The following is a 25,810-nucleotide window of genomic DNA, read 5'->3' as shown; positions in this document are numbered from 1 at the left end:
ATCCCGACCCCCCACCCCCAAACTGCAAACATCAAAATATATATGTTTTTAAACAAAAGAAGAATATCTGGCTATTTAATCTCAGTTAAAATGACAGCACCCTTTGTTACACTTGATATTTCACACCATTAATTCTCTTTTGAAAAAAAACCAAGATATCTAACTAACCTTGATTCCTTGCTTTTCTCCTCATTCCTTAGTGCAGTAATTGTCCATCTCCATTTAAATAAATATAGCAGCTACAGCATCATAAATGTGTGGCCCTCACAACGTCAGTAACTTGATATCGTAATACAAAGAAGTATCGGCACTTGACGTAGATATTTGCAAAACCAAGAAGAGAGATTAAAACTTCCAAATACTCTTCACATGAAAACCAGGTACAATGTTACCTTGACAACTGAAGTCACTTTGCCAATGAAGTTTCTTTAGTTTTTGGTGAAAGTAGTGAGCAAAAAAGCTTCTCAGATCCGAGTCACCGAGCGTGGGCAGGGTGAGAAGCAGCTTTGAAAGGAGAGCTAGAAGGCTTTGTAAAAAGGAATTTTCAGCTAAATGCCAGAAGTCCACAAGAACTCTTTGTAAAATAGGTTTTTTTAAAAAAAAAAAAAAAAAGTTCTCTGTTTTCAAAAGAAATTTCTGTATAAAGCTTAAGCTGAACCTTTTACAAACAGCATTGCTACTGAGAGAGCTTTAGGAGAAAAGTGTCAGGTCACAGAATGGGAAAAACATCTGAGAGACTCACTGAGAAACCACCTTGCTCAAAGGACTCTGTCACACCCTCCTCCCTGCACCAGGTGTGTCCAAAGGCACCCACAGGGACAGGGCACTCCAAGCTGGGACCCCCTGGCTCTGGGGGTCCCCAAATCCTCAGGGCCTCCTGAGCCCCCCAGCCACCCCCACCGAGCACCCCCAGCCAATGCCCACCCCCACCACTGTTTCCAGTGCAATTTTAGCTTTGCCAAGTTAGTTTTTTACATTATTTTCCTTGTCTTTGAGAGATAAAATAGGTATCTACACCAGCTGTTAGTAAAGCTCTTGCAGACAGTGTTGTGAACAGCACTACGGACATTTCCATACAATATACAAACGCACAAAATACAGTACTTGGTTTTTCTGGCAGAAAAAAGGGGGCTCATGCCTGGTGAAGCAAAATGGGCTCAGATTTTAGGCTCAAAATACAGTATATTGGCAAACAGCAGATTTGGTGAGAATGAGGAGAGAAGCTACTTAGACCAACCAGGTTTTCATGTGAGAGCAGGTGGAGGTCGGGAGGGCTGGGATCACAGCAATGCCCATACAAACAGCTGCAGTAAATATACTATGAACCAGTGCAAATAAAAACAGTCAAAAATGCAGTTCACGAGTTTACAAAGTGCAAAACTCCCCAGTCCCCTCGTTGAATAAATGCTCGTCTCTGACATCTTAAACATTGGTTTTAAAGTGGAATGAAAGAGTCCCATTGGTTTGTTTCACATTTCGGTGATTTAACATGTTAGAACTATCCCAGCCCTCTTTATTTGCAAAGTGAAATGAAGTTACCAATAACTTAATTTTAAAAGGAAAGTCACTATCAAAGAGGAAAAAAGCCTAAAAACTTTTATTAATTCCAGACATTTTACTGATGTCAAATAGGTTTAACTAAGCATGTAAAAACTGAGATCTTAATACAAAACCCTTTCCATTTAATTCAAATATGCTCCACATTTCAAAGCCAAAAATAAGGCCAATTCCTTTGTTAAATCAAAAGACTGCAGCGACAAGTAAAGCTTGCAGAAGTCTAGAAGCATTTTTTGTATTTTTTTTTTGATTTAAAAAAGGAAAATTCAAGATTCCTTCTGACTATAAAACTTTCCTTTCAAAATTAAGGCTTTTACTTTGTCCTTTTAAAATCCTGGAGGTGTCCATTCTCCCACGGTCCGTGGTACGGACACTGCTTCAGTACAGCTCAATGGACACAGTTTTTCTTTAGAATGCTTATTGCACTAAAAGATAGCAAAACAAGTTGTCAGTTTCTTTTTTTAAAAATAAACATGATTACATTTCTAAAAAATAAAAGTTGATGTTGACCATATGTTCTGTAATAATTAAATTAAAGCATTATTATTACTCTAATAAATATAAAAGAAACAAAAGGAAGCTAAACTTCAAACACACATACATATGAATCACATTAAGGTGTGAGAGGCAGCAAGTAAAGTAGCAGGTTTCTTTTTTTTCCAAAAAGACCTTAGCTCTAAAGTTTCAGTTCTGGTGGTTATTGTATGTCATCCCAGAAAACCTGGGACATCAGATCTCACGTGAGGCTTCAACAGATTTGACTTGCCAGATAGGAAAAAATTGAAACTTTTGGACTAGGTAAAACAGCAGCTTTAGTAAATTCCCCCAGGGAGCAAGAAGAGTTGGGTCACTACTGCCTGCACATGAACCACGAACTTCTTGGATTGCTTTTGAAAGGGAACTCTTGGAGCTGAGAACTCCAAAGCAGTGAGAAAAGACACAAAGGCAGCCGTTGGCTAAATTAGGTTCAAATTACTGGATTAGTGTGCAAAACATCTTCCCCCCCTCACTGTTACCTAGCTAGTGCTGTACATTCCAATGCACTTGGATATGTTCACATTCGAACGCTCGATGGCAATACTGAGAGGAAGATTCCTCAATGCACGGGGGTTAAAAACTTACTTTCTTTTTTGCACACTTCCCTTCTCCAAACAATCACTGTGATTGTTTCTAAAAGGTGGTTTGCTTTTTTTTTGTTTTAAATTACACAATAGATTTTAGTTTATTATTACTATCCTTTTTTTTTTTTTTTTTTGCAACAATAGTTGTGCTGCCGAGCAACTTGAGGTAAAGGCAGAAGAGGGTTAAACTACGAGAAAATAATAATTAAAAAAAAATGATGGCGGTGGCTTCCCACAGGAGCCCGCCCCAAAAAAGCAGTTGGCTGGTTTCATATTGCATAATAGTGCTGTGTTCCTGGATGAAGTAAACAATCTTCCTCGTGTCAATTTAAGGGTGAGCCTCTCGCCCCTGCACAGCGTCAGCTCCAGCACGATGGGAGGCACAGCCCCTAAACCAACCCCCTGGAAACATACATTGTATGTGGCTTAAGTTCTCAGTTCTCCTCTCCGTGAGTGTCTCCCGGGTCACTGACTTAAGCGAAGTACATCGTGCGTAAGGTGTCTTGGTGAATCTGTACAGCCTTCGCCAGGGCCTGCGGGTCTCGCCCGTTGCTCTGTCCTGACACGTGGCTCCCTTCAGCACTGCAGGGAACGAGGGAGAGACAGGCAGGGCTGTAAATTGTATTAATTTACAATCAAAAAGCTGCTTTTGTATCTCTTGGACAGAATCGCTGAGGTTGGAAATGACCTCGAAGGTCGAGTCCAACCTGTGAGCGATCCCAACCTCATCACCCAGCCCAGAGCACGGAGTGCCATGTTCAGTTGCTCTTCAGCACCTGCAAGGATGGGCACTCCACCACCACCCTGGCAGCCTCTTCCAATGCCTGACCACCCTTTCCATGGAGAAATTCCTCCTGATGTTCTGTTGTTCTTGAGCACCTGCAAGGATGGGCACTCCACCCCTTCCAATGCCAGACCATCCTTTCCATGGAGAAATTCCTCCTGATGTCCAACCTGACCCTCCCCAGGCACAGCATGAGGCTGTTTCCCCTTGACTTGCCCCTTGTTCCCTGGAAGCCAAACCAGCCCTGGTTGGACCCTCCTGTCAGGGAGTTGTAGTGATTGAGAAGATCCCACTTTTCTCCAGGCTGAGCCCCCAAAGAATTGACTCTTCAGACCCTTCACCAACACAGCACCAGTGACAGAACTGGACACTGAGAAATATCAACTCTCATATTCACCCAGCAACCCTGAGGCTTTTGACAAATCTCTTCACCATGGCTGCTCAGCTTGTTCATCTAAAAATAAGCCTTTTATAAATAAATTGATGGCTTGAAGGTTGCAAAATACTTCTGACGTACAGAGTTAGATAAGTGGAAGCACTTAAAATTTGGTTCATTCATGACTACTCTGATCCTAAAGCAAAAAAATTAAATTGGTGGCTTGATTGTCTCAGACCACGTCAAATTCATAACAAAATACTTTAGTAAAAGAATTCTTTTAATTTGAGTGTTATTAAGTGGAATCTACCAACCCACTCTGGTCTGATGTAGAGCAGCAGCTGCCAGGAGTGATGATCTTAACAAAAACTGAGCGCAAGACCAGCGGGAATCACCCACACACAGTCAGGTGCCTTTAGGCCTGACAGTGAATGAGAGCAGTGAGGACTAAACCCTGAGCAGAGCCTGTGATGTACCTGTCGTGTTCCTTGTCCACGAGGTGGTAGCGTGCTCTGAATGCCACCAGGTGAGCGTAGTAGGCGGGCGCGGGGATGGAGACGGAGCGGGTGCAGCGCACGTACGTGTGGCACAGCTGGTACGTCAGCAGCTGCAGCTCGTCTGCTGTGAAGCAATTGTCATCCCACAGGACGTGGTAGTGGGAGGGACGGCTGGTTCCCTGCAGAGATGGGCATGGACAGTCACTCCTCTGGATTGCCATAAACAAGTCAGGTTTTGATGTTCAGAAAGGCTCAAGCTATCTAGTGTGAATGCCTGCGTAACAGCAGCTGAACAAGTTCATTATTAAGTCAGCCCTAAATGTATTTAAAGATGAGTAAGTCTCACATATACATGATTCTATTGCTCTGTATGTTCTTCCTTGAATAAAACTCCTCAGAGATCAACATCTGCTCCCAACATGACTAAACTACAATTACAGCTCCTTTTACCTACCTTCAATTAAGCTGTTTCTGACAAAACATCCCAGAGAAACACCCGGTGCTTTTAAATCCTTCCAGTTCCTGAGCACCCTAACTGCAAGTATGAACACTAGAAACTCAACTTAAATCTTACAGTGCACCTGAATTGGGTGAATGGTTGTGCTTTAGCCAAGCTACAAATCTCTTCTTTTAAAACAAATATATCTGGAGTATCAATTTAGTTGAGGTTCTTTATGCCTTGCTGTAATAAACACAATGAGCTGCAACTACACAAAGCATTTCGGCTTCAAACGATATAAATCTTTTCTGCTTCTCCTTGATATAAATCTTTTTCCACAGCGCCAGAAAGCAGCTTGCTCAGACACAGTGTAAAGGTTGACAAAAAACCCATTGAAATGACTCAAAACTGGAAAAGAAGTCATGCCCAGCCAACCTAAACAAAACTGATGACAATGTGGTCAGATGCACATGATAAAAATTTAAAGAGTAAATTTTTTTTAACCTTTTAAGCAATAGCCTGATACAAAGCTATAATATTTTTTCAGAAATAATAATGTTAGAAAATAAAGTGGCCTCTTAAAAACAAAACTTTAAAAATCACTACTTACCATCAGTGCAAATTTAAATGTGCAAATCATTTGTTAGGCAAATCATCCTTTAAGTCCCACAATAATGTTTTATCTGAGATAAAACTGAGCTAAAAGAACATTTCCCTGCTAACTAACTGTTTGCAAACAGGTGTCACAAAAAGAAAAACAATTTGTTCTGAATTCACATTTATTTACGCAAAGCATCCATACCTGTATTCCAGCATGGCTACAGAGGTAAAAATCAAACTCGTAGGGGTGTGTGATGTCTGTATCCACTGTTGTCCCAGCTGGAATATTGCCACTTCGTCCAACCTAGAGAAGAGGTTTGGTAAGTGCAGCCTCAGCTGTTTCTACAGCTCAACTGTAATGAAAAATACAAGTTTCTATTCACCACTGGCAAGGTTTCTGCACATCAAGTGCCACAGAACTCTTTGGAATGTGCCACTACATCAGCCTTGGAGGTTTGACAAGGACACTGGATGGCTCTCCTGCACCTTACACAACACTGCACCTCCAGCACATCAGAACTTTCCAGCTCAGAATGAGGAGCTGCAGACATTTGTATTTAGAATTGTCAGCTTCAGTTTGGATTGATTAACTCAGAAAAAGGGTTTCACCATTTTTTACTTTCTATTACTGTTGGAGATTGGTCCTGAGTGGTCACATGGATTTTAGCTTTAATGTGATGTTGTGGGGGTTTTTAACAGACTTAAGGCCAATGATTTTTCAATTTGGGGCCTCATTTTATCAAATCAACACATCCCTGCATGTACACTTAACCAGATGGACAGAAGCCCACACTAATATTTTCTCCAGCAGCCTAAAAGCTCCTCATGAAGCTTTCCCAAAAGGCTCCTCAGAGGGCAGTGATTACCCTTTCTGTTCTGTCAGCACAGAACAGCCGTGTATGATGTCTCTTCTGCACCACAATGTAGGTTATGCCAGGCTGGTAATCCTTCTCCAAACTGATGCAGGCTTCTCTAATGGCCAGCAGTTCATAATACAAAACCTACAAGCACAAGAACAGAGGGGTTTAGGTTTTCCTTCCACTGTATTCTACGCACAACTTGGTGTAGTTAACAAGTACAACTTTGGCAAACAGCTGGTAATGTCAGAAAGTACTTAGAGATATGTGATTTCCCAAATTTGAAGACTTCTCCTTCCCAGACAGAAAAAAACCTGCAACTCTTCTTACCCAACAAGATTAAGAAATTCTCTCCTCAATTATTTTGTGTAAATGTAAGCAACTCAAACAGTACAAAACAACACCTGCAGCTACTACAGAGTAGAAGAATCTTTCAAGAACCCACAAGTGAACCAACCTGTCGGAACTGTCCCTCAGAGACCCCGTCCCTGTAGAAGATGATCCGGGTGGGCTTGAACCGTGTTGATTTGTAGAACTGGATGAGCAGCTCCCTGACCATGGAGGCCAGGTCCTGGATGATCTCCTGCCGGGGCCTCTGGACCCTCACCGTGGCACAGTACCGGCTGGGATGAGCATCCATGCTGCCTACAACCTGTGGGGAGATGCACCAGGGGAGCCTTCAAGCTCAAATCTATGCCAAAACAATCAAAAACAAAAAAGCCAAAAGAGGCAAGCACGAGATGTTTGTGCTAAACAACAACCACAGTAACACTTTCAACAGGAACTGGTACTTGGTACAGGTTTAACACCTTTTGCCCCCAAGCATCCTGAAATGCACCTGCAGAATTTGGCTTCTCGCTAAGGCATATTTTATAATCCAGACAGACATTTTTCTGTGACGTTTTCTCACCTTTAACACTGAGAAAAACCTCAGCTTCCCTTAGTTACTTTAAACACAGATGCAGTTTCCTGCAATCAATGGCAACTAAAATACCAAGGGGACAAAGTAGGAGAGGACTGACCAAGCCTCTAATCACCACCTTGAGTTCCTGGACTGTACCAACACAAAAGGTAAGAAATGTCAAAAACATTTCTGCCAAACCAGGTCTTTAATGACACTTTTCTCCTTTGAAAAACAAAAAGGTTAGCTAACTGTTGCAGTAAGGAAGAAAAATCATAAAGAAAGGCCTCATAAAATCAGGCCTGCTCTGGCTGGCCTGTAATTTCTTCTAAGGCAGGCTAGCTATTTATGTGAATACAGAACGGCCTTTTTCCATCATGTCCTGTATGATTTATTCCCATAGCTAATGTCACCAAGCTGTGTTATTTCCTTGAGAATACTTCTGCAGAAATATATTATTTAACAATGCCATTTTACCTTGATTTAAAAATTAAAGAGCTAAGGAGCCACTCTGAAGTACAAGGCAGTTTTTTTCTTTTAAATACACGATTTTTAATATCATTGGGAATGTGTACAAAGAACTGGCATAAGCCCTGAAGAACTGGCATAAGCCCTGAAAGATATTTGATACAGACACAGCCCATGAGTTGCACTTACTATTCTAACATTTACCCACAATGAAAAAACACCATGTAAATTTAATAAAACTTACAGCAGCAATGGAAGGCTTCTTTCCATCTCCAGCTGGAGGGTGAGTGACATCAGCTCCCAAAAAGATCACTGGCTGCTGGAACACAGAAGGTCTTCAAAAAGAAAAAAGTGCTAAGTCACACTCGTAGCTGAAGAGCTGCCACAAGGTCATTGCTCACCGTGGGGGTTGTTTCTGTCTCAGCCTTATCAGGTACCCGGGCCAAGGCTCAACAATGGGATCTTTGTGCACGAGAGGTGAACTTGGAACCCTCCCCAGCAGAGCACAAAACACACTGCAAACACACTGCCAGAACTGGGGCATGACTGTGGTGGGGAGCAGCCCCAGGGCTCCAGTGGAACGGCACAGCTGGGGGATTTAGAGGCCCCATGTGAGCCTGGGGGTCCCCTGAGCCCCACTGAGCTACAGCACCAGCATACACATTATACTGTTCTGCAGGACTTGAGCAGCAGCATGCTCTTATACTGCCTTTAAAATATTTTTCCTCACACAACTGTTCCTCATTTCAACTTTGATACTGATCAAACATTTGACAAGAACCTTGGCTGAAGACCTACTGCACAGGCCAACCACCACTCTGAGCTACTAATTCTGCTTCAAATACCACATAATATTATCAAAAGACTATTTTAATTTAAAACTTGGCCACATTTAAATTTTGGGTGCTAAGTAGCAAATGTAACCACATCTGTTAAAAGAAAAAAGAAAACCCAATGCAATCTTCAGAGTCTTACCGTTGATGAGGTACAAGGATGTTGTTGATTCCTCCTAGTTTAACATTAATCTTCAGGCACAGATTTGAGAGGGTCTGTGGAGATGTTTTAATGACGTTCTTGACCTGAACACACTGTGTGGCCATTCCCAACAGCGTGTCTCCCACGCGCTTCACCTCCGCTGGGAAGCAAACACAAGGAGACAACTTGAGTCCATTTGAGGTTATTGCTGCATTTTGATCTTAGATAAGTCACAATAATTCTAGTGCACATACTGTGCAGTAACTTCTAATTTATCTGAATACTCAGACCTGCTTCCAATTTATCTTCAGACATAAAACAGTGGTGTCTAATACCTAAAGGATGGTTCTGAGTAATTTTTAACATATGCTAGGCAGCAGAATTCTCCAAATGATACCTGACTGAACAGGTAAAGACAGAGGCGTTCCCTTACCATACACAGGTGTCTTCCCTGGCAGGATGACAATGATGAGCTGCAGCCCTGAATAGGTGTTCTTGAGGTGTCGGAACATGGGCTCCACGCTGTCTGCACCCTGGGCGTACTTGCAGAAGCAGGGCTGGCCCTGGATGGGCATCCCGGCGTCCTTGGAGATCTTGCGCAGCTGGTCTGTGAAACCCCTGCAGAGGAGGAGATTTTTGGATTTTTGCAGTAGCAGCAGTACACAATAAGCAAAGCACAACGGGACAGAATCGTCAAAGGAGGATGATTCCAAATAGCTTTTAAAGCAACATTTTAAAAATGTTTGTTATGTGAAGGATGTACAGCTGTGAAACACCACAGACCAGAATGGGCTAAAAAGTAGTCTAGACAGTACTTTGTCTTGTAATATCACTGTATATAGTCCTTTCTGATACCGTGAACAAACATCCCACAGTGTACCCAGTACAGTGTTTTGATTGTAAGCAAACCAGCCCAGATTCCCACCCTAACATCTCACATTAAACCCAGGTAAAATGCTCATTGTAATCCTACATTCATGTTTCACTTCTTTAAGAGAACAGTCCAAAGCCTGAACCACAACATGCCTTACTTCAGAATTTCTTCTCTGCACTGTCTCTGTGTTGCAAAGCAAGCTATGGCCCACATCTTGATCTCCACCCCAGTGTGGAACTGTTTCCCTCTCATGTCCCACACGCCGTGGCTTGGTGTTGCCACGGTTCGATTCTGGAGAAACAAAAGCAACAGACACTCAAGTGACTAAAAAAAGAAGCAGCCAGTGCTATTTGCAGTTTCAGGACAACAAAGAAGAGTTCATCATTCAAAGTCTGATCCCTGTAGAGTCAAAGTGTACAGGAATCACTCCTCAAAATGGAAAGCAGAGGAAAAGCCAAAGCCTCACCCGTCCTCCGTACTGCAGCATCGGGGCTGGGAGCACACGTCCTGTCACATGGGCCATCTCATCCCTCACTTTGAACTGGAACTCTTGGACAAATGGATCTGCATCATAATTTGCACTTCTCACCTAGGAGAGATTTACATGTTACAGAAGTATCTGATTATAATCCATATAACAAACCATAGGCTAACAGGAACACTGCAGATGTGTTCTTAAAACAATTTCATTGAAAAAGGCTCAGACGTGACTGCTCAACACTATCAACCCATCCCCAATGAAAACAATTACCACCATGAGATCTAATGGATGAGATAGTTTCTGTTCCTTTCATTACTCAAGTGCTCATTTTCAGTTAGTTCCTTCAAAGGCATTTTTTGGAGCATTTCCTCACAGTAAATTAAGTGTAGAGATGATAATGCAAGAGCTTGTACTATGAACTCATGCTATCATTGCATGCCATTCTAAATAAACCCTATTAAAAATGTAGTTAAAATCTGTTAAGTTAAAGGATGAAGAGGAATGAAAATACTAGGAAGTTTTGCATGGATGCAATCCAGTCCAGTGCCACTCTGAGCAGTGTCCCATGGAGCTGGGATTGGGGCACTCACCAGTCTGCTGATCTCCTCCTGCCTGTCTGGGGCAGACCTGGCTGTAGCTTTTATCATGGTTGATGTCTGATTGTCTGTCAGCTTCTTGATGCACCTCTGGCCAGCCACGATGTTACACACCTGCAGGGGAAATCAGAAGCATTAATTCACAGCAGAAGCACTCAGATCACACCACACCGCACACACGTGACACTGTGCTGCCACTATAAAATACAGTGTGTTTGAACAACTGCCTGTTCTTTCTCTTATTTCTACATTTCAAAGCACTGTAGGATGCAGACAGTATTTAGTGAAATTAAAGAGTAAACCATGTACTCTGTACATGTAAACCCATAAACACACTTGCATTGCAAAGAGCACAGATTTCTTAATGTTTTGTAAACTGACAGAACCCACCCAAGCCCAGCTGATCTATCAGAGTAAGGCTCTTACTTCTAAAGGCAGGTAGGTGTGTTTTTGTTCCTGTCCCACTTGCAGACAAGGAAGGTGAGGGTATTTCAGCTGGAGGTTGTATTTCTCTCTGAAATACTGTGCTACTGTCCTCTCCACAGTCTGGCCATTTTCTAGCTGTAAAGGAAAGCTGAGAAGACAGACATTTCAGTAAAATATTATCTGTCAAACAGCATCATCCCAAAATGAATGAAATGTCAGGTCCTGTTACTCAGTGTGAAACCATCACACATTTCATGCTCTGACAGAAAGGCTCTTACGTTTGATGACTTGCAGGCCGCCTCGTTACGTTACACACACGGTACTTCCTTCTCATTGTCCCACAGTGAGTCACTTCTACCTTTAGACCTGCATAAAAGCATCAAAAAAAACCTGATGCCATAGCTACACAAACATGTACACAGGAAACACAAGGTTTTAAATGATAGAACATAACAGCTTTGGGGTCAGCATCAAATAGCACAAAGAAATTATTATTCGCCAAACATTTTTACTTTCATTATAATTTGAGTTCTGACTAATCCTGGTGATTATCCTCAGAAATCATGACGTAAAATATTTAATGTTCAATGGCTTCTGAATTTCATCTAAAAAGCATTGACTGAACTCGGACAGCAGTTTTCATCATATCCTCATGTTCTCCTTCTTTATCTTGTACATCTCTCCAACCTATCAGTTCCAATGTAATTGAAATTAAAAGGACAAAACAAGGTTTCTACTTTATCATCTTCCCCCCAAGCTTTGTGTCCACATTCATCCTGTAATTTTCTTTAATTTCACTGACCAAGTTTAATTTTGCATGTTGAGAATCTCGTCTCAAAGCACCCAGCCTACACAGCAGAGCCTCTCCAGACTTATCTCTGCCCACGACAATCATGACAGTGGCAGCTCCAGGAGGCTCTGGGGGCTGTTGCTGTGACTGTGCACACACTGTGCTGCTCACACAGAGCAGCCTCAACATCTGCTGGGAGCACTGAGCTTATCACAGCATCCACACACTGCTGTCCTTCCCCAGCTCCACAGGACAGAAAGCAGCTAAAAACAAAGCCTGGGTACTCAAAGGATTCACCTCCAGTAGTAAAGTCTAATTTTAGTGAAGTCTAGTACCACAGGGCTTTGAGAGAGCAACTGGATGGCTCATTCTGCTGAGGTTTGTGTGGATTGTGGACCACTGACTGAACACCACCCAAAATCAGGTCCCCAGGTACCAGACACCAGACTGTGTTCAGTTTACAGGGGACACAGATATCACAAAGAAGCACTGACTGTGCCTCCTTGCTCCCTGACAACACTAATTGCATCAAGAACATCAGTATTACTCAGAGGACAGCACAGTAAAAATAAACCACCACTGCCGTGACACGGCATTAAGAGAAAATAAAGAAAAGAAACCATGGGGCACTGTGACCACAGACAAGGGCTGATGAACACAGAGATATCTGGAACCCATTCCCTGCTCTGTCATTACTCTGCTGCGACACTAGCAAGGCAGTGCCCTCCCCCAGTGCTGCTCACACACAGCCAGCTCTAATGCAGGGCTCGTTTTGCTGTACAACATGGTCACGTCCTGGCTGGAGCTCTCAGACCCTACAGCAGCAAAGATGAGTCTGAGAGCAAAGGAAGAACTTTCAATATTTTCTGACTATGGCAACAGAGCCTCTGAGGCATCTGAGATCAAGCAGAGGCAGTTTCTCAACCTCCAGTCACCTGCCCTACAGAATTAAGGCAGACAGGCAGATGTAAAAGGGGGCATGTTAGGACTAGAACAAAATAATTCCTGTCTTTTTTCAGTCATGGCTCTTCTCTGAGCACATCCCTTTATCATTACAGTTCAAATTTACTTTTTAGCTGCCCAGTATTTCAGTAGAGTCTAATCTTGCATCAAGTGTTTAAGAGCTGAGCTCCTCCAAGGTTTTTCTCTCTGCAAATTACACTGGAATGAAGGATATGGGAAAATACAAACCCAAGTAGCATATATGGAGAGAAACCACTCAAACCAGCAGCTTATGCAATTCCTTTGGAATGGAATTTGGCCTTCAGCTGCAAGTGGTACTTATTTTTCCACAAGGCAATCAGTTATTAGAATTCACTCTAACAACAAAGAATCAATGTTAGCCTTAAAATCAATGTTCATTTTGCCACAGCACTGAAACAACAGGAGCCCACACACAATGCCAGGTGGCCTCAGGGACCCTGGGTTAGGAGAGGTTGGCACCAACCACTTACCTCTGCCCAGGCAATGAACAACGTGCCCCCTCTTTTCCCTCTAAGCCACTGGGAATGTTTTTCAGCTCCCATTTCTGCAGAGCTGTATTATTTGTCTCAGGATTAGAGCTACACACATGGATACTGCAATTCTCTTGGCAGCTCCAGGCCCTTCTGATCCATGTTAAACAGGCTTCCAGTTAAAACAATTCCCTTAGAATTAACTTTACTGTGTTACCTGGAACAAAGCCAAGCCATTTCTACTCACCCTTTATCTCTTTGGTGAATTTTACCCGATGAGAATCAGTCAGAGGTCTTGGTTGTTCATCAATATTATGAATGTCAAGGACTTCACACATGAACTGAATTACGGGTTGTGCTTTGTAGAAGGCAGTGGCAGAAACTGCAAAGAGCAAAATATGAAGTGTAAAAAAACCCCAGTCAAGGTATTGTGAAGCAGTTCATACATCAATATTTCTTAGAATTCCACATAAACCTCAGGTACATTTAGAAACAGAACAGTGAGTTCTGCAAGAGAAAAATATCAAAAAGCCAGCAGAAAGTCTACAGTGACACATCTCTCTCCAGTACACTCATCCTGCTACTACCTGGAATTTCAGGGGTTTGAAAGGGTTTTTCCCCCAGAGAACATTTATTTCTAGAAAGCTGCAACACCCCAGAGAGACATTCTCTTTTACCTCTCTATGAAGCTGCAGAGACAGGATTAATATCCCTCTACCACAGACTTTTGAATATTAAAAGCTAACACAATTCAACATGCAATGTAATTTTGTCAGTTACACAATCTGCTCAATTACTGAAACAATATCTGGTGCAGACATGAGCACTATTTTGACTATGCACAAATTGTGTTGGTGTAGGGGGAGTGGAACCCTTGATCTACTCAAATCTTACCCTCCCCACATGCTAATGACACCACCACTTTAAGGGACAATACACTGGTTTTAAGCAGGACAGCTGACTTATTATAAATCATAAATTACCATCTTGACAAAGTTATAAGCAACTGAAACAACACCTTTGGCAGGAAGGGCGAGGTGGGACAAGACAGAGCTCAGACACAAACTGTTCCACACATTTAAAACTTTAAATGTCAACAACAGAAAAGAAATATTCAACAAGCATTTATCAGTTTTCCAGATCTCATGTACCAAACCTGCCACACATCTGTGCTCACACAACCCAACATTCTTCAGACATGTGTCACTGGAGCAGCCTACCAACCTCACATGAGGCATCAACCAACACCTCCAGATGCCTGAGACTGCTCCAGATTTCTGAGTGACCCCAAATCCTCACTCTCCCCACCCTGGCAGTGTGTGGGTTGTCTCCCACAGCAACACTTCCATGGAGAACCTCATCCAACTAAACAACTAAAAAACCTCCAGTGATGGGATTTGAAGACAATTTCACAGTCTCAAATGAGGAAACAGAACAACAGCTCTGTGAATCAGCACTTACAAAGGGCTTCAAATTTCTCATTCACAGGAAGGACTAAAAAACTTCTACTCCAAGAGTTACTACTACACTTGCTAATGCTGGTAAGAAAAACTTGTGTCACAAAGTAACAGCACAGTGCATTATTAATTGGTGTAAATTCATCCTTTTCTACCTAAACTGCAATTCTCTCAGTACCTTGCATATAGATACCAGAACTGGCTCTTTTTGGGACAGGTTGAGATTTTTACATTCATTTTTTTAAAGCACAGCTGCTGTTAGAAAGGCAATTTTACAAGAACAAACTGTGTGACTTCAGTCACACGAGAATCACCCACAATTTACATCAACCAGAACACATGGACTTGCAAATTTTCAGCAAGACAGCTCAACATCTGCAATATTTTATTATGCTCCAAGCACAACCTGACTTGCGGTGCTCAATGTAAAGCAAGACAATTTACCTTGGGTTTATAAAGCATTTCAAAGACAGTGAGAACTGAATGCAAATCAGAGAAAACCTCAGGCAGCACCTGCATCTCCACCACTGACACTTTTCAATGAGGGTTTAACAACTAAATAGAGTTGAGTGCTCACAGGATGAGGGAGTCTGACACAGGCACCAGTTGATCTCAGATCCATTCATCTGGGACTCAATACAGTGCTGCAGAGCTTATCCTTTTGCATAAGAAAGCCTATTCCAATCAGCCCTATTCAGAGAAGTGTTTGGGGTATGTTTTACAGAGTTTTCTTGGAAGTACTGAGCACCACTCACTGTGTACAGCTGCACAGAGACACAGTGCAGGCAACCTGCCTCTGCCACTGGGGATGCACCAAAACTGAAATTAAGCAGGAAAACAAGCCCTGTGCAATTCTTTCTTATATAGAGATATTGGTTTTTATATGGCAGCAAAATTTCTGCTCAAACATTGACATCATGCAAGGAAAACAGACTAGAATTTCTAGGTAGCCTTTGCCTTACATGTCTGGATTGAATCTCAGCTCTGAATCTCCACTTACCATCGATGTTGAGCATCATTTTCCACATGGCAGGTCGGACAGACTGATGGAAGCCAAACCAGACCTCCCTGCCCCCTCCCAGGGGGTGGTCATAGCCTTCTGGAGCTGAGAAGAAGGAGCGGCCCACAGGGGTGTACCTGGTGAAACAGGTGGCCACACATTTATGTTCTTGTTCTCCAAACCCCAAATTCATGTAACAAAGATTATAACACACAGCATTATTATTGTTTGGCATTTTGTGCACCAGCAATCTGTGCCAAGAAGCAAGTATAAACAAAATACCCTGAATGCTTCTGTTCCTGTTGCAGTGCTTTTAAATTTAGACAAAAAACATTTACTACTTTTAGCAATGCACAAACCACTTTCAGTTTTTACAACAAATCAAGAACTAAGTTAACTTACCCCTCCTGATCTTCTGCTTCAAGAAAGTGGAATCTCCACCACAGCAGATTCTGTACAACAGCCTTGTCTATACTGGCCTGACCCTTAAATACCATTTTTCCTAATTAATAGGGAACTTTTGAATACAAGATACATTGAGAGAAGCAAAAACTATGGGGGAAACAAAGAGCTTTCTACCTGTGAAATGATGTTTCTTTCACAGGTAGAAAGCAGCTGCTCCTGAGCCTCCACACCTCCTGTTTTGTAATGCACAGGCATTGGTACAGAGGGTAACATCTTCAGATCTGGGGAAGCTGAGGAACACTGGATTCCACAAAACCACAGGGCACTTTTTTTGGTTGTCAGCTACACGCAGTGAAACCTATCAGAGCTATAAGTGAAACCTATCAGAATCTGCTCAGAGCAAAGTCACTGTGCTGCCTGAAGCCAACCAACTTCAAAAGTAACTTTCATTAACCAAATCAAGCAAAATTAGCCTTCTCTAAATTTCAGGGTTCTGAGATAAAATAGCAAATATGAGACTTTGTTAGGACAGGTCCTGGTCCCAGCCATGTATTTCAGACATGAGAAGCATGCACTGGTGACAGTGTACCAATGGATTAAAGAGACTCTGCTTTCCACAGGCACCGCCCTCACTTGGCTCAAGCTGAGCAGAACCAGGACAGCAGTGCTGCAGCTCACTGGAACCTCTCAGCATTTCTATGAAAGCCTATTATAAATGCCTGATGTTTCTTGATCTTTTCCAACACACACATCACCTGCTCTGCCTACAGAAACACTTGTACAGGACTGGCTGTAAGCTCCCTGTTCAGGTCACCAGCTGTGCTGCAGAGGGGAATGAACAGTTTCTCTTTTCACCTGTGAAGAAATGGGGATGAAGGTCTCCCAGTGGGGATACTTCAGGTAAAGACAGACTGCAGGAAGACAGTGAACCTACTTCATGGAGGGGAGGTGTCGTAGCACCACATCGACAGCATGAACAGGGTTAGTGCTGATAGGTTTGTCTAGTTCCAGAGGCTCAGGCAAGGTTCTTCCTGTCAAAACTTCATGCAGCAAGTGCCAGCTCACCCGAGAAACAAACTTTATTGACACTTTGAAGGGACGATCTTTTCCACCTTCTCCGGGTAGTGTCACATCCAAATCCACCTGGGCAGGGGAGAAAAGAAAGAAATAAAAAGCAGCTTTTTTATCTGGAAGCCTTGAGATTCCACTCCTTTCCATAACTGGGCCAGAGACTCAAAAACTCAGATATTGAAGACACAGCACGTTTGATGAAAGTACATTATCAAATGCACAAAGTGAAGAGAACTGGGCCCTGACCAAGCAGAAGAGGATAGAATAAATTTTTGTCACCCCAAATGATAAAGCAATACATTCTAGAAAAACTCTGGCTTTTTTTTTTTTCAATTAATCATAAGATCATGTGCTACAGTCTGTAAAATGAAATGTTTTAATAGATTTTGCTGTAGAAAGCAGCTACTAAAGTACACAGGAAGTTCTGGATGCAACTATTACATGAACATTTACACACAATGGAATTTGCAGGAAATATATCAGAAGGACTCAGTTTCAGTACAGATACTGTAAGACACTTCCAGCTTTTCTGAAATCAGCAATATTTAAAGTTGGGTGTTTTCCTTTCCTATGAAGCTGCTATTAATATAACATGTTCCCAGTTATCTTACCCCAGTAGTGGCCACAGGAAGTGGATTGGCTGTATAGAGGCTTCTTTTCCCATCATAAACTGGTCTACGGTCCCCAAATATTGTCACTTTAAAATGCTGCACCATAGAGTCCACCACGTCCCTGGAAAAGGGGATATTTGCATTGAAAATGTTTCTGAAGAAGGATCAGACCCAAGCTGGCTCCCACTCCCAGGTGTTTTGCTGAAGTAGTTGCAATAAACAATACTTGAATGAATTATAAACACCCACTGCTGTTCCAAAAGGTGCTTCACATACTTTAACTAAATAAACACTACAGAATAAAATCAGAATCAATGTAAATGCTCAGATACTGAGGAATATTGGTACTGAAATAATTTCAGAAACTCCTAGAAATTACCAAGGCCTTGGTATCATCTCTTTGATGGAAAACAAGAACACTGTTACCTTGGAAAAAACCCACAAAGTGCTACTGTGAAAAAACAGCACAAACCCCATGTGGAAGCTCAGCCAGTTCACTGTGCTGTCTGCAGCAATGTTTATCTGCTCCTCCATGAGATTTTGAATTCTGCCTACACTGGTTATAAACATGAGATGCCCTAACAAAACAGGCTTGGCTTTAAGTCCTCAATAACCTGAGTTTCTACAAAATCAGGCAAAAGTCTGATCCAATTTGCACACAATTATAGGTTTGCCTCCCTCGCTTTATTATAAATTGATGGCAATAAAGATTAACCCGACACAAGCACTGAAATTACACTTGAAAAACCATGATGAAACTTTCAGCTTATACAAAAATGCTTCTTGATGCAAGCAGTAGATAAAACTTTTGGAACACAGTGGACTTCTGGAATACCTCCAAGTGTAACAGGCCTTTGGGATGTGAATTCTTTGGGAGGTCTTGGTGTTTCACAGAATGGAAACATTTTCCTTTCAGCACATGCAAAGCAGCCTTCCTGCACAGCAGCAGCTTCCAGGCACCACGTCCTGGCCAGGCAATATTAACCCAAAGTACTTCAGGAAGATGATAAATATTGACTTCCTCTTCAAGCTGAATGAGCAGCAACACTTTCACCTCCCAGCTGGGAGGTGGGGAAAAGAAAATCTCCCTTTTCATAGATCCTGATGCTATTCAACATTCCCATTGGTTTAATTTACAATTTACATTTTACAAATGTATCTTCTCACCTGTTCACCCTCCGAGGACACTTATCTGGTTTGATATCCACCTCATAGAGGTAGACATCAATCTTTGGGATTTCAACTTGGAAGCAGTTGGCCAGCAGTTTAATGGGCTTGCCCATGGTGCCATAGCCGGGACGTCTGGGCACCATGAGCAGGGGCTGTGCCCCCACGGGTCCTGCAAAGGAAAAATCCCACAGATTAGGAGAAAAGCACAACAAAAAATCCCTTAAACTAACTCCCAGGACAAGCAGGTGGGCACCAGAGGCAGCACACTCGAGGAAAGGAAATCAGCTGTCTCCAACAGCATGGAATTCTAAATAAATCCTTTCCCATTATTAATCCTTAATCCTCCTCCTACACCTAGACTGTTCTCTTACTCATGAGCTTCAGTGATCAGCATGAATAAAATCAGGAGGTTTTGTTTAGGAGATTTCCTAAAAAAAAAGGTCCAACCAAAAATCAAAAACAAAAAGAAAAAAACCAAAATCTCAAAAACCCTTAAACAAAAACAACCCCAAAATATAACGCAGAAAGTTTTACAAGTCTTTTCTGAACACTCTGGTAATAACCAAGTGGCTGCAGAGTACAAAAATACAGAAGTAGCTCTGGACTGATGCACAGGATTTGAGATAAACTCTTCATTTCAGTGCCAATATCAGCTTAGTCTTGGAAGACAGATTACTCTTGAACTTTGCTGGCTGAAAATGGATGAAAAGTAAGACCATTACCTCCCATCTAACTGCCCCCATAAAGCCAATTTGCCAGAAGAGTAAAGACTCAGATTAAGACACGATTGTAAAACTCTTGATTACTCGTAGGCTAGAGAAGAATACCCAGAACTGCTCAGACAAAGATCCAAATCTGCAATGAGATGGGTATTTTGAAAATAGCTGAAATAAAAAATAGCTAAAATAAAAGTAGCTAAAATACCTGCCCAGATTTGTCCCATTCTCATCTATTTAATTTGCTTTGCATCATTTAGGTGAGAACCCTCCACTCAAGATTTGCATTACTCATGCCTTACAAACCAAACAGGGTAGTAAACATAGCCCATTTCCCAGAATTTCTGCTGGTATTTCCACTTCAAAGCACCTCTTTCCAGTTAAGAAACAACAACAAACCCAAAGTGCTTGGTTGCTTCAGTTTTAAGAAGTTACTCATGGTACAAATGTCCTGATTTCCAGAGCATTTGAGCGAGGTAGTGCAAAGTTCTCCCCTCTCCTCCCACTCGGTGACGCAGGCAGCGATTCCAGCCCACTCATTTTCATAGCAGAGTTAAAATGTCAAGTGCTGGGAAAAATGTTTTTTATTTGCCTTTTGATTAATCTCCATAATTTCTGTAAAAATCCCCTGTATTATCTTGAAGGAAATGGTCACGTCCTGAGAACAGGTGAACATCAAAGCCGAGTTCCTCTGTAACATTTGTCTGGCTCTACCCAGAAAACTACTGAAAAATTCTGAGTGGGGCTGGCTTGGAGCCACAAGATAAAACAAAACAGAAAGCAAGAAGCATCATTTAAAACCCGCTCACAGACTCTGCTTATGCAAAACTTGTTCCAAGCATCTGCTCTCTTCAACTTTTCCTTCATTTTAATACTCTCACGTGAGTAAAAGCAGCCCTAGAATTTACTCCAGCTACATTTGCAGAATAAAAGCATAAGCAGAAAAGTTACTACTAAACATTTGAGTGGCATAAACAAGTCAACAGTTTGTTTTAATATTCTGAAGACATACACACCACAGTTTATATTTAGTTCCTATCTGGAGGACAGAGTAACAAAACTGCTGAAATAAAGATAACATTAAAAAGGTTCTTTTAGTCTGGTCAGCCTTGTGTGTCTCAGTCACCCTGGAAGAAGTTAGAAACTCAGATTTTGGCAAATAGGAGTTAAGTGACCAATAAATGAATCAGAAGTGCAGGCCTACACATTGTTCAGGTGCAATTTAAAGAAATTCAGCTATTTTGCTATTATTGTGTGAATCATGCTCCCTTGGACAAATTAACTTAAAAACATGAGTATGGCAGCACTGCCCAAATACAGGGGCACCCACTGAGAAGATCCTGCTTTGAAGAGACCCTGCCTTGCCAGATTCTGTTGTGAAAGTCTTGTGTCAGTGGCCTCAGAGCTGTGACTCAAAGCCCAATAAAACACAAATAAGCAGAGCGACGCTCTGGGGATGGCTCTGCCGCCGATCCATCGGTGACTCACCCAACCTCATGCCTAAGTCCTGTGTCAAACCCATGGAAATAAACACACAAACCAAAAATATTCAAAGTGCTATTATTCTACTGAGTACAGGATGCCCGAGTGGCAGAGCCTTTCCTTCAAGTCCTTTAACCTTTGCAAAAACAAAGTGGGTCAAGGCTGAAAACCCTTTCTCAAAGCAGCAGCACTGTGAGGCCTCCTCCACAGGGGATGGAGCAGCTCCTCAGTGCTTCCAGAGAGTTCTGCATTGCTCAGCTGCTCACAAATTTGAGAGGAGAAACTTCTTTGTGTTAAGGAAACCAATATTCTGCCATTACAGTACAGGTATGTACATACCATAGAATCATGGAATGGTTTGGGTTGGAGGCACCTTAAAGATCATCTCATTCCCACCCCCTGCCATGGCAGGGACACCTTCCACTGTCTCAGGTTGCTCCAAGCCCTGTCCAACCTGGCCTTGGACACTTCCAGGGATGGGGCAGCCACAGCAGCTCTGGGCACCCTGTGCCAGGGCCTCTCCACCCTCACAGGGAAGAATTTTTTCCCAATATCCCATCTAAGCCTGCCCTCTGGCAGTGGGAAGCCATCCCCCTCATCACTCCAGGCCTTGTAAATTGTCTCACTTCTCCATTTTTCTTGTAGGCTCCTGTCAGATACATGCCCAGGATGTTCTGAAAATTCCAAGTAAAACCCCCACACCAAGTCTGTTCAGTGTGCTGGAGCAGAGCTCAATTCATAAAAGCAGCTCAGCAAAGCTCCCAGCACTAAAACTCAACTGACTTCTAACAGAAAACAATGAACACACAAACAGGAACTAAAAGTGGTGTCTCAGACAGATTCTTGGAAGGCTTTAGTGCAGCAAGGCAGCACGTTTCAGGATCATGGAATGGTTTGACTTGGAAGGGATCACAAAGCCCCCCCAGCCGCACTGTGCAAGGCCCTCTAACGGCTCCAAGGAGCTCTGAGTGAGAATCTTTTCTTGCATGCAAGGATCAATGTTCCAGTGGAGCTCAGACACAGCCAGAAGGGACGGCGATTCCTCGCAGCCCGGGCAGCACACGGACAGGCCTGGCCTCCATCCAAAGCCTGGCTGCACCTACCTAGCAACCAGAGAAGCCCTGTCGGAATAAAGCCTGAGCACAACGAGCAGGAGCTCAGAAACCTGCAAATGCTTCCAACGCACCATTGTACAAAAAGCTGCAGCTTCTGGCACAAGCAGCGATTTTACAGAATGAAGAAAAAACCCTGATCTCCAGCAGGATGCTAATAGGAAATGCAGATTTCCTTGCAGAAAGGGCCATCCCCACCAAGCTTCCAGAAAGAAATTATCCTCTTTCACACTGTGGCTTCAGCATATAAAGCCAAACTCTAATAAAAGAGATAACTTAGTAGTTTTATTTTTGTTTATACAGATCTAAATCTAACTGGATGGGTGCTGGAACAGCCCAAAACACAACAGCAAGGCCTGAGCAGGTAAATACAACTCAGTTTGGCTCAGGAACATGAGGCAGATTTGTGGAACCGATCCCAGCCTCAGGCTGGAGCTGCACTGGAGAGAGCTACAGCTCTCACAAGGAGGGGGAAAAATAAAAGACTCCCTTTCACAGGGCCCCTGGCCTCTACTCAGAGGCCCAGCCTGTGGAGCTCTAAGAAAATTTTATCACTAACAGAAAATAACCTAATTCTGGATTAAAAAAAATACACAGAGAAGATTTGATTCAAACGTTGGTTTCAATGATCGAGCGCCGTCTGCCAGAAATCATGAATTGCCTCATTTCTGTCACTCGGCCTTGCCGTGTGGCATTACATTATTTATGAGTAATGCAATCCATGTTTTCTAAACATTCCTCCTTGCAATTTAGGGTTTGGTTTTTTTTCAAGGTTTTGGATCCTAAGTCATGTCCAAACTCATCAAAAGCCAAGGTTTTGATGCTGTGCTCTGTGACTGCCAACTGCACAAGCAAACACTGGTGTGGTAACTCATTCTGCCCTAGTGGACTTACAGAAAACACACTGGAGTGTTTTGGGAGAATTTAAAAGACAATCAATGCTTCTGAACCATTAAAAAAATGTAAATACAAAAAGCCCAAAAATGTAAATACAAAAAGCCCAAAAATGCACATAGTGAAGTTAATACCCAATTGCTCTGGGAGAAGAGAATGTGCCAGCCCACACAAACCCAGCAAGAGTTTTCCCTGGAAGGTATTTCCACAGACCAAAATCTGGAGGTAAAAATTAGCTCAAGAAATACTCTTCGACACCTTCACCCCTGAGGAAGCAAAGCTCTGAGGATGAAACAATTTGTAATGTTCATACTGTGAGTCAAACAACTTCCACAGCAACTCCAGAGGAAATCTGCCACTGTATCTTACAGTAGAATAACTTTTGAAGGCAACTATGAATCACCCCCTTCCCTGCTCTACCACACCCACAAAAACGGGACTTTTAATGGGCCTCCCAAAGCACTGCTCTGAATCACAGAGAAAAGTCACTTCTCAGGATTTTCTCTGCCCGAAGTTTGTATGGAAAATAAACAGAACATTAAGGATGCCTTCAGTGCCTCATTAAAACTGAAATTAAAAAACCCAACCCAACACAAGTTAACACTTTTAACACAAAAAGCTGTGAGCTTTGAAAGAACAATGTAGGACATGGAAATGAAGACAATGGCACTGACACAACTTGGTTACACCACGAACATCCCCTGTTGGCTGAACCTCCCTGCCTGTTTGGAATTTTACTGAACATTCTCCTGGTGGAAGTGCAATGCCTGAGCTGTGCTGAGAGCAGCTTTTCCTTCACTGCACCTTCCCCACTGAACATTTTATTGCTGTTCCTCAGTTTGGTTTCACCACAACCCACACCACCTTCACATCCAGCTCCTGCTTTCAGTGATGTTCAAACTCCATGGACCAGGAGAGCCACAACACTCCCCAGATTCCTCAGCCTAAGCCTCTCACACAACCAGGACATCACCCACAGCACTGCTTCACCCCAGATGTCCTGGCACACACTTCCACACTTTACTCCAGGGATACTAACACCCCAATCTTTATTCCCCTCTCTGCTTATTCTATCCCATGTTCTCCCTTCATGCACAGAAAACAAAAGCACATCTCAGTGTATTTCTCTCTTTCATGACAGAGTTTTAATCTTCATTTGCTCCACCAAGGATGGTTTGTGTCCCACACTGCACTTAACACATTCCTAAGCACAGGAAAAACCATACCATCCTTTGTTCTGGACACTGCCTCAGCCCACAAGGAACACTCTGCAGCAGCTTTGCTAAAATCCAACACATTGCAGCCTAACAACAGGAAAATTCACCCCAAAGGAAAACGAAACCATTTACAGGTTCCTCTTGCAAATCTGTTTATCAGGAGACAACTACAACTGCACTACATTATAATTAAAATTCATTTAACGCCGTGTAAGAGAGCATCATATGAACTCCACCGGATTGTTAAAATCCTGCACCTTAAAACATTCTCAACCCATCACAACCCCAAGGCAGGCAACAGCTGAGGTAGGGAGTTTTTCCAGCCAAATGCATCACTGTCCCTAAATCTCCAAGTATGTTAGAAAAGGATCTCCATATGGAGATGGGAAGGCACGTTTTCTGTTGACACCTTCAGTCTCACTGTTGTATTTTCACCACCTGTGGTACCTATTCAAGTGACTGACATGGAACTCCAGGTGGCTTTGGACATTCCCTTTTCCGTCGAGGTACAGCCAGGGAATTGTTGATCAAACGCTGCCCAAACCCTGAATCCTCCTCCACTCTTCTGCCAGATTTGGAGTAAGTTATCTTGAAAAACTGAATCAGAACTTCCTTCTCCAACCCCCAAAATCCATTTAAACCACAAAGTTGATAAATACTGAGCACGTGCTTTCCCGGCAAAACGATCAAACGGCCAAAATGTGAAGATTTTCACAGAATTACAGAATTATTTGGGTTGGAAAACACCTTATAGCCCATCCCATGGGCAGGGACACTTTCCCTATCCCAGGTTGCTCCAAGCTCTGTCCAACCTTGCCCTGGGCACTGCCAGGGATGGGGCACCACAGTTTCTCCGTGCAATAACCCATTTGTGATGATTATTGTGAAGCAGCACACCCAAAGCCACAGGAATTAGCCCCAAAACTCAGGTGCTGACCCACAGGAGCCAAATACCCGGAGTGAGCCCGGCAGGAGCTGCTCGAGGGAGCGCTGCCCGGTCCCGCCGCGCTCTGCGGCTCCGTCCCTCGGGCAGCGGCACGGCGCGGGTTACGCAAGCCGGGCACCCCGGTTATGAAATACCGACAATTCCTCCTCCACCTCCGGCACGGCGAGCAGGGCACGGAGCGGCTCGGCCCCGGCTCTGCCCGGTACCGGGGCCCTGCTCCTCCCGCCCGATCCCGTTCGGGATGGGCTCGGCCCGGCCGCTGCCCCGCGGCACCGGGGCGGGCACCGGGACTAGTGAGGGATAGCGCGGGGGGCCCGTTCTCCGAGCCCGCCAGGCCCCGCCGGGCCCGCGCTCACCTGCGCTGCCGATTTCCATTCATGGAGCTGGGGCGCAGCCGCTCGGGGCTGCGGCGGCCGGCGCGGGGCTGCGCTAGGCAGCGGTTCCTCCGCCGCGCTCCCGGCTGGGCCGCTGCCGGTGCCGCTGCCGGTCCCGCTCCCGGTGCCGCTCCCCGCGGCGCTCCCGGCCCCTCACGC

The 25,810-nt window shown here is 43.4% G+C and overlaps 1 protein-coding gene across 1 annotated transcript; it reads right to left on the bottom strand.

Annotated features, from left to right (window-relative positions):
• Positions 1 to 1,162: 1,162 nt before the first annotated feature.
• LOC132083897 (protein argonaute-3) lies at positions 1,163 to 25,810 on the bottom strand. Its single transcript, XM_059488861.1, has 19 exons — positions 25,634 to 25,810; positions 18,908 to 19,079; positions 17,741 to 17,861; positions 16,993 to 17,201; positions 15,654 to 15,790; positions 13,444 to 13,578; positions 11,231 to 11,318; positions 10,953 to 11,100; positions 10,521 to 10,640; positions 9,916 to 10,038; positions 9,607 to 9,740; positions 9,009 to 9,193; positions 8,576 to 8,735; positions 7,845 to 7,935; positions 6,689 to 6,883; positions 6,241 to 6,375; positions 5,577 to 5,678; positions 4,315 to 4,514; positions 1,163 to 3,260 (listed from the first exon to the last, which is right to left on the bottom strand). Exons 1-19 carry the CDS (start codon positions 25,650 to 25,652, stop codon positions 3,152 to 3,154), a joined length of 2,583 nt encoding a protein of 860 aa, XP_059344844.1. The 5' UTR covers positions 25,653 to 25,810; the 3' UTR covers positions 1,163 to 3,151.

This window comes from Ammospiza nelsoni, chromosome 25 (assembly GCF_027579445.1).
Source record: "Ammospiza nelsoni isolate bAmmNel1 chromosome 25, bAmmNel1.pri, whole genome shotgun sequence".
NCBI classification, from domain to species: Eukaryota; Metazoa; Chordata; class Aves; order Passeriformes; family Passerellidae; genus Ammospiza; species Ammospiza nelsoni.
This window is presented reverse-complemented; position numbering and strand designations above follow the sequence as displayed.

Excerpts from the sequence above, each read along its gene's own strand:
- LOC132083897 (XM_059488861.1), bottom strand. Across the intron at positions 10,641-10,952 it reads ACACCTACCTGCCTTTAGAA|GTGTGTAACATCGTGGCTGG; the intron begins GTAAGAGCCTTA and ends TTTCCCCTGCAG. Across the intron at positions 8,736-9,008 it reads AGGGAAGACACCTGTGTATG|CGGAGGTGAAGCGCGTGGGA; the intron begins GTAAGGGAACGC and ends TTTGCTTCCCAG.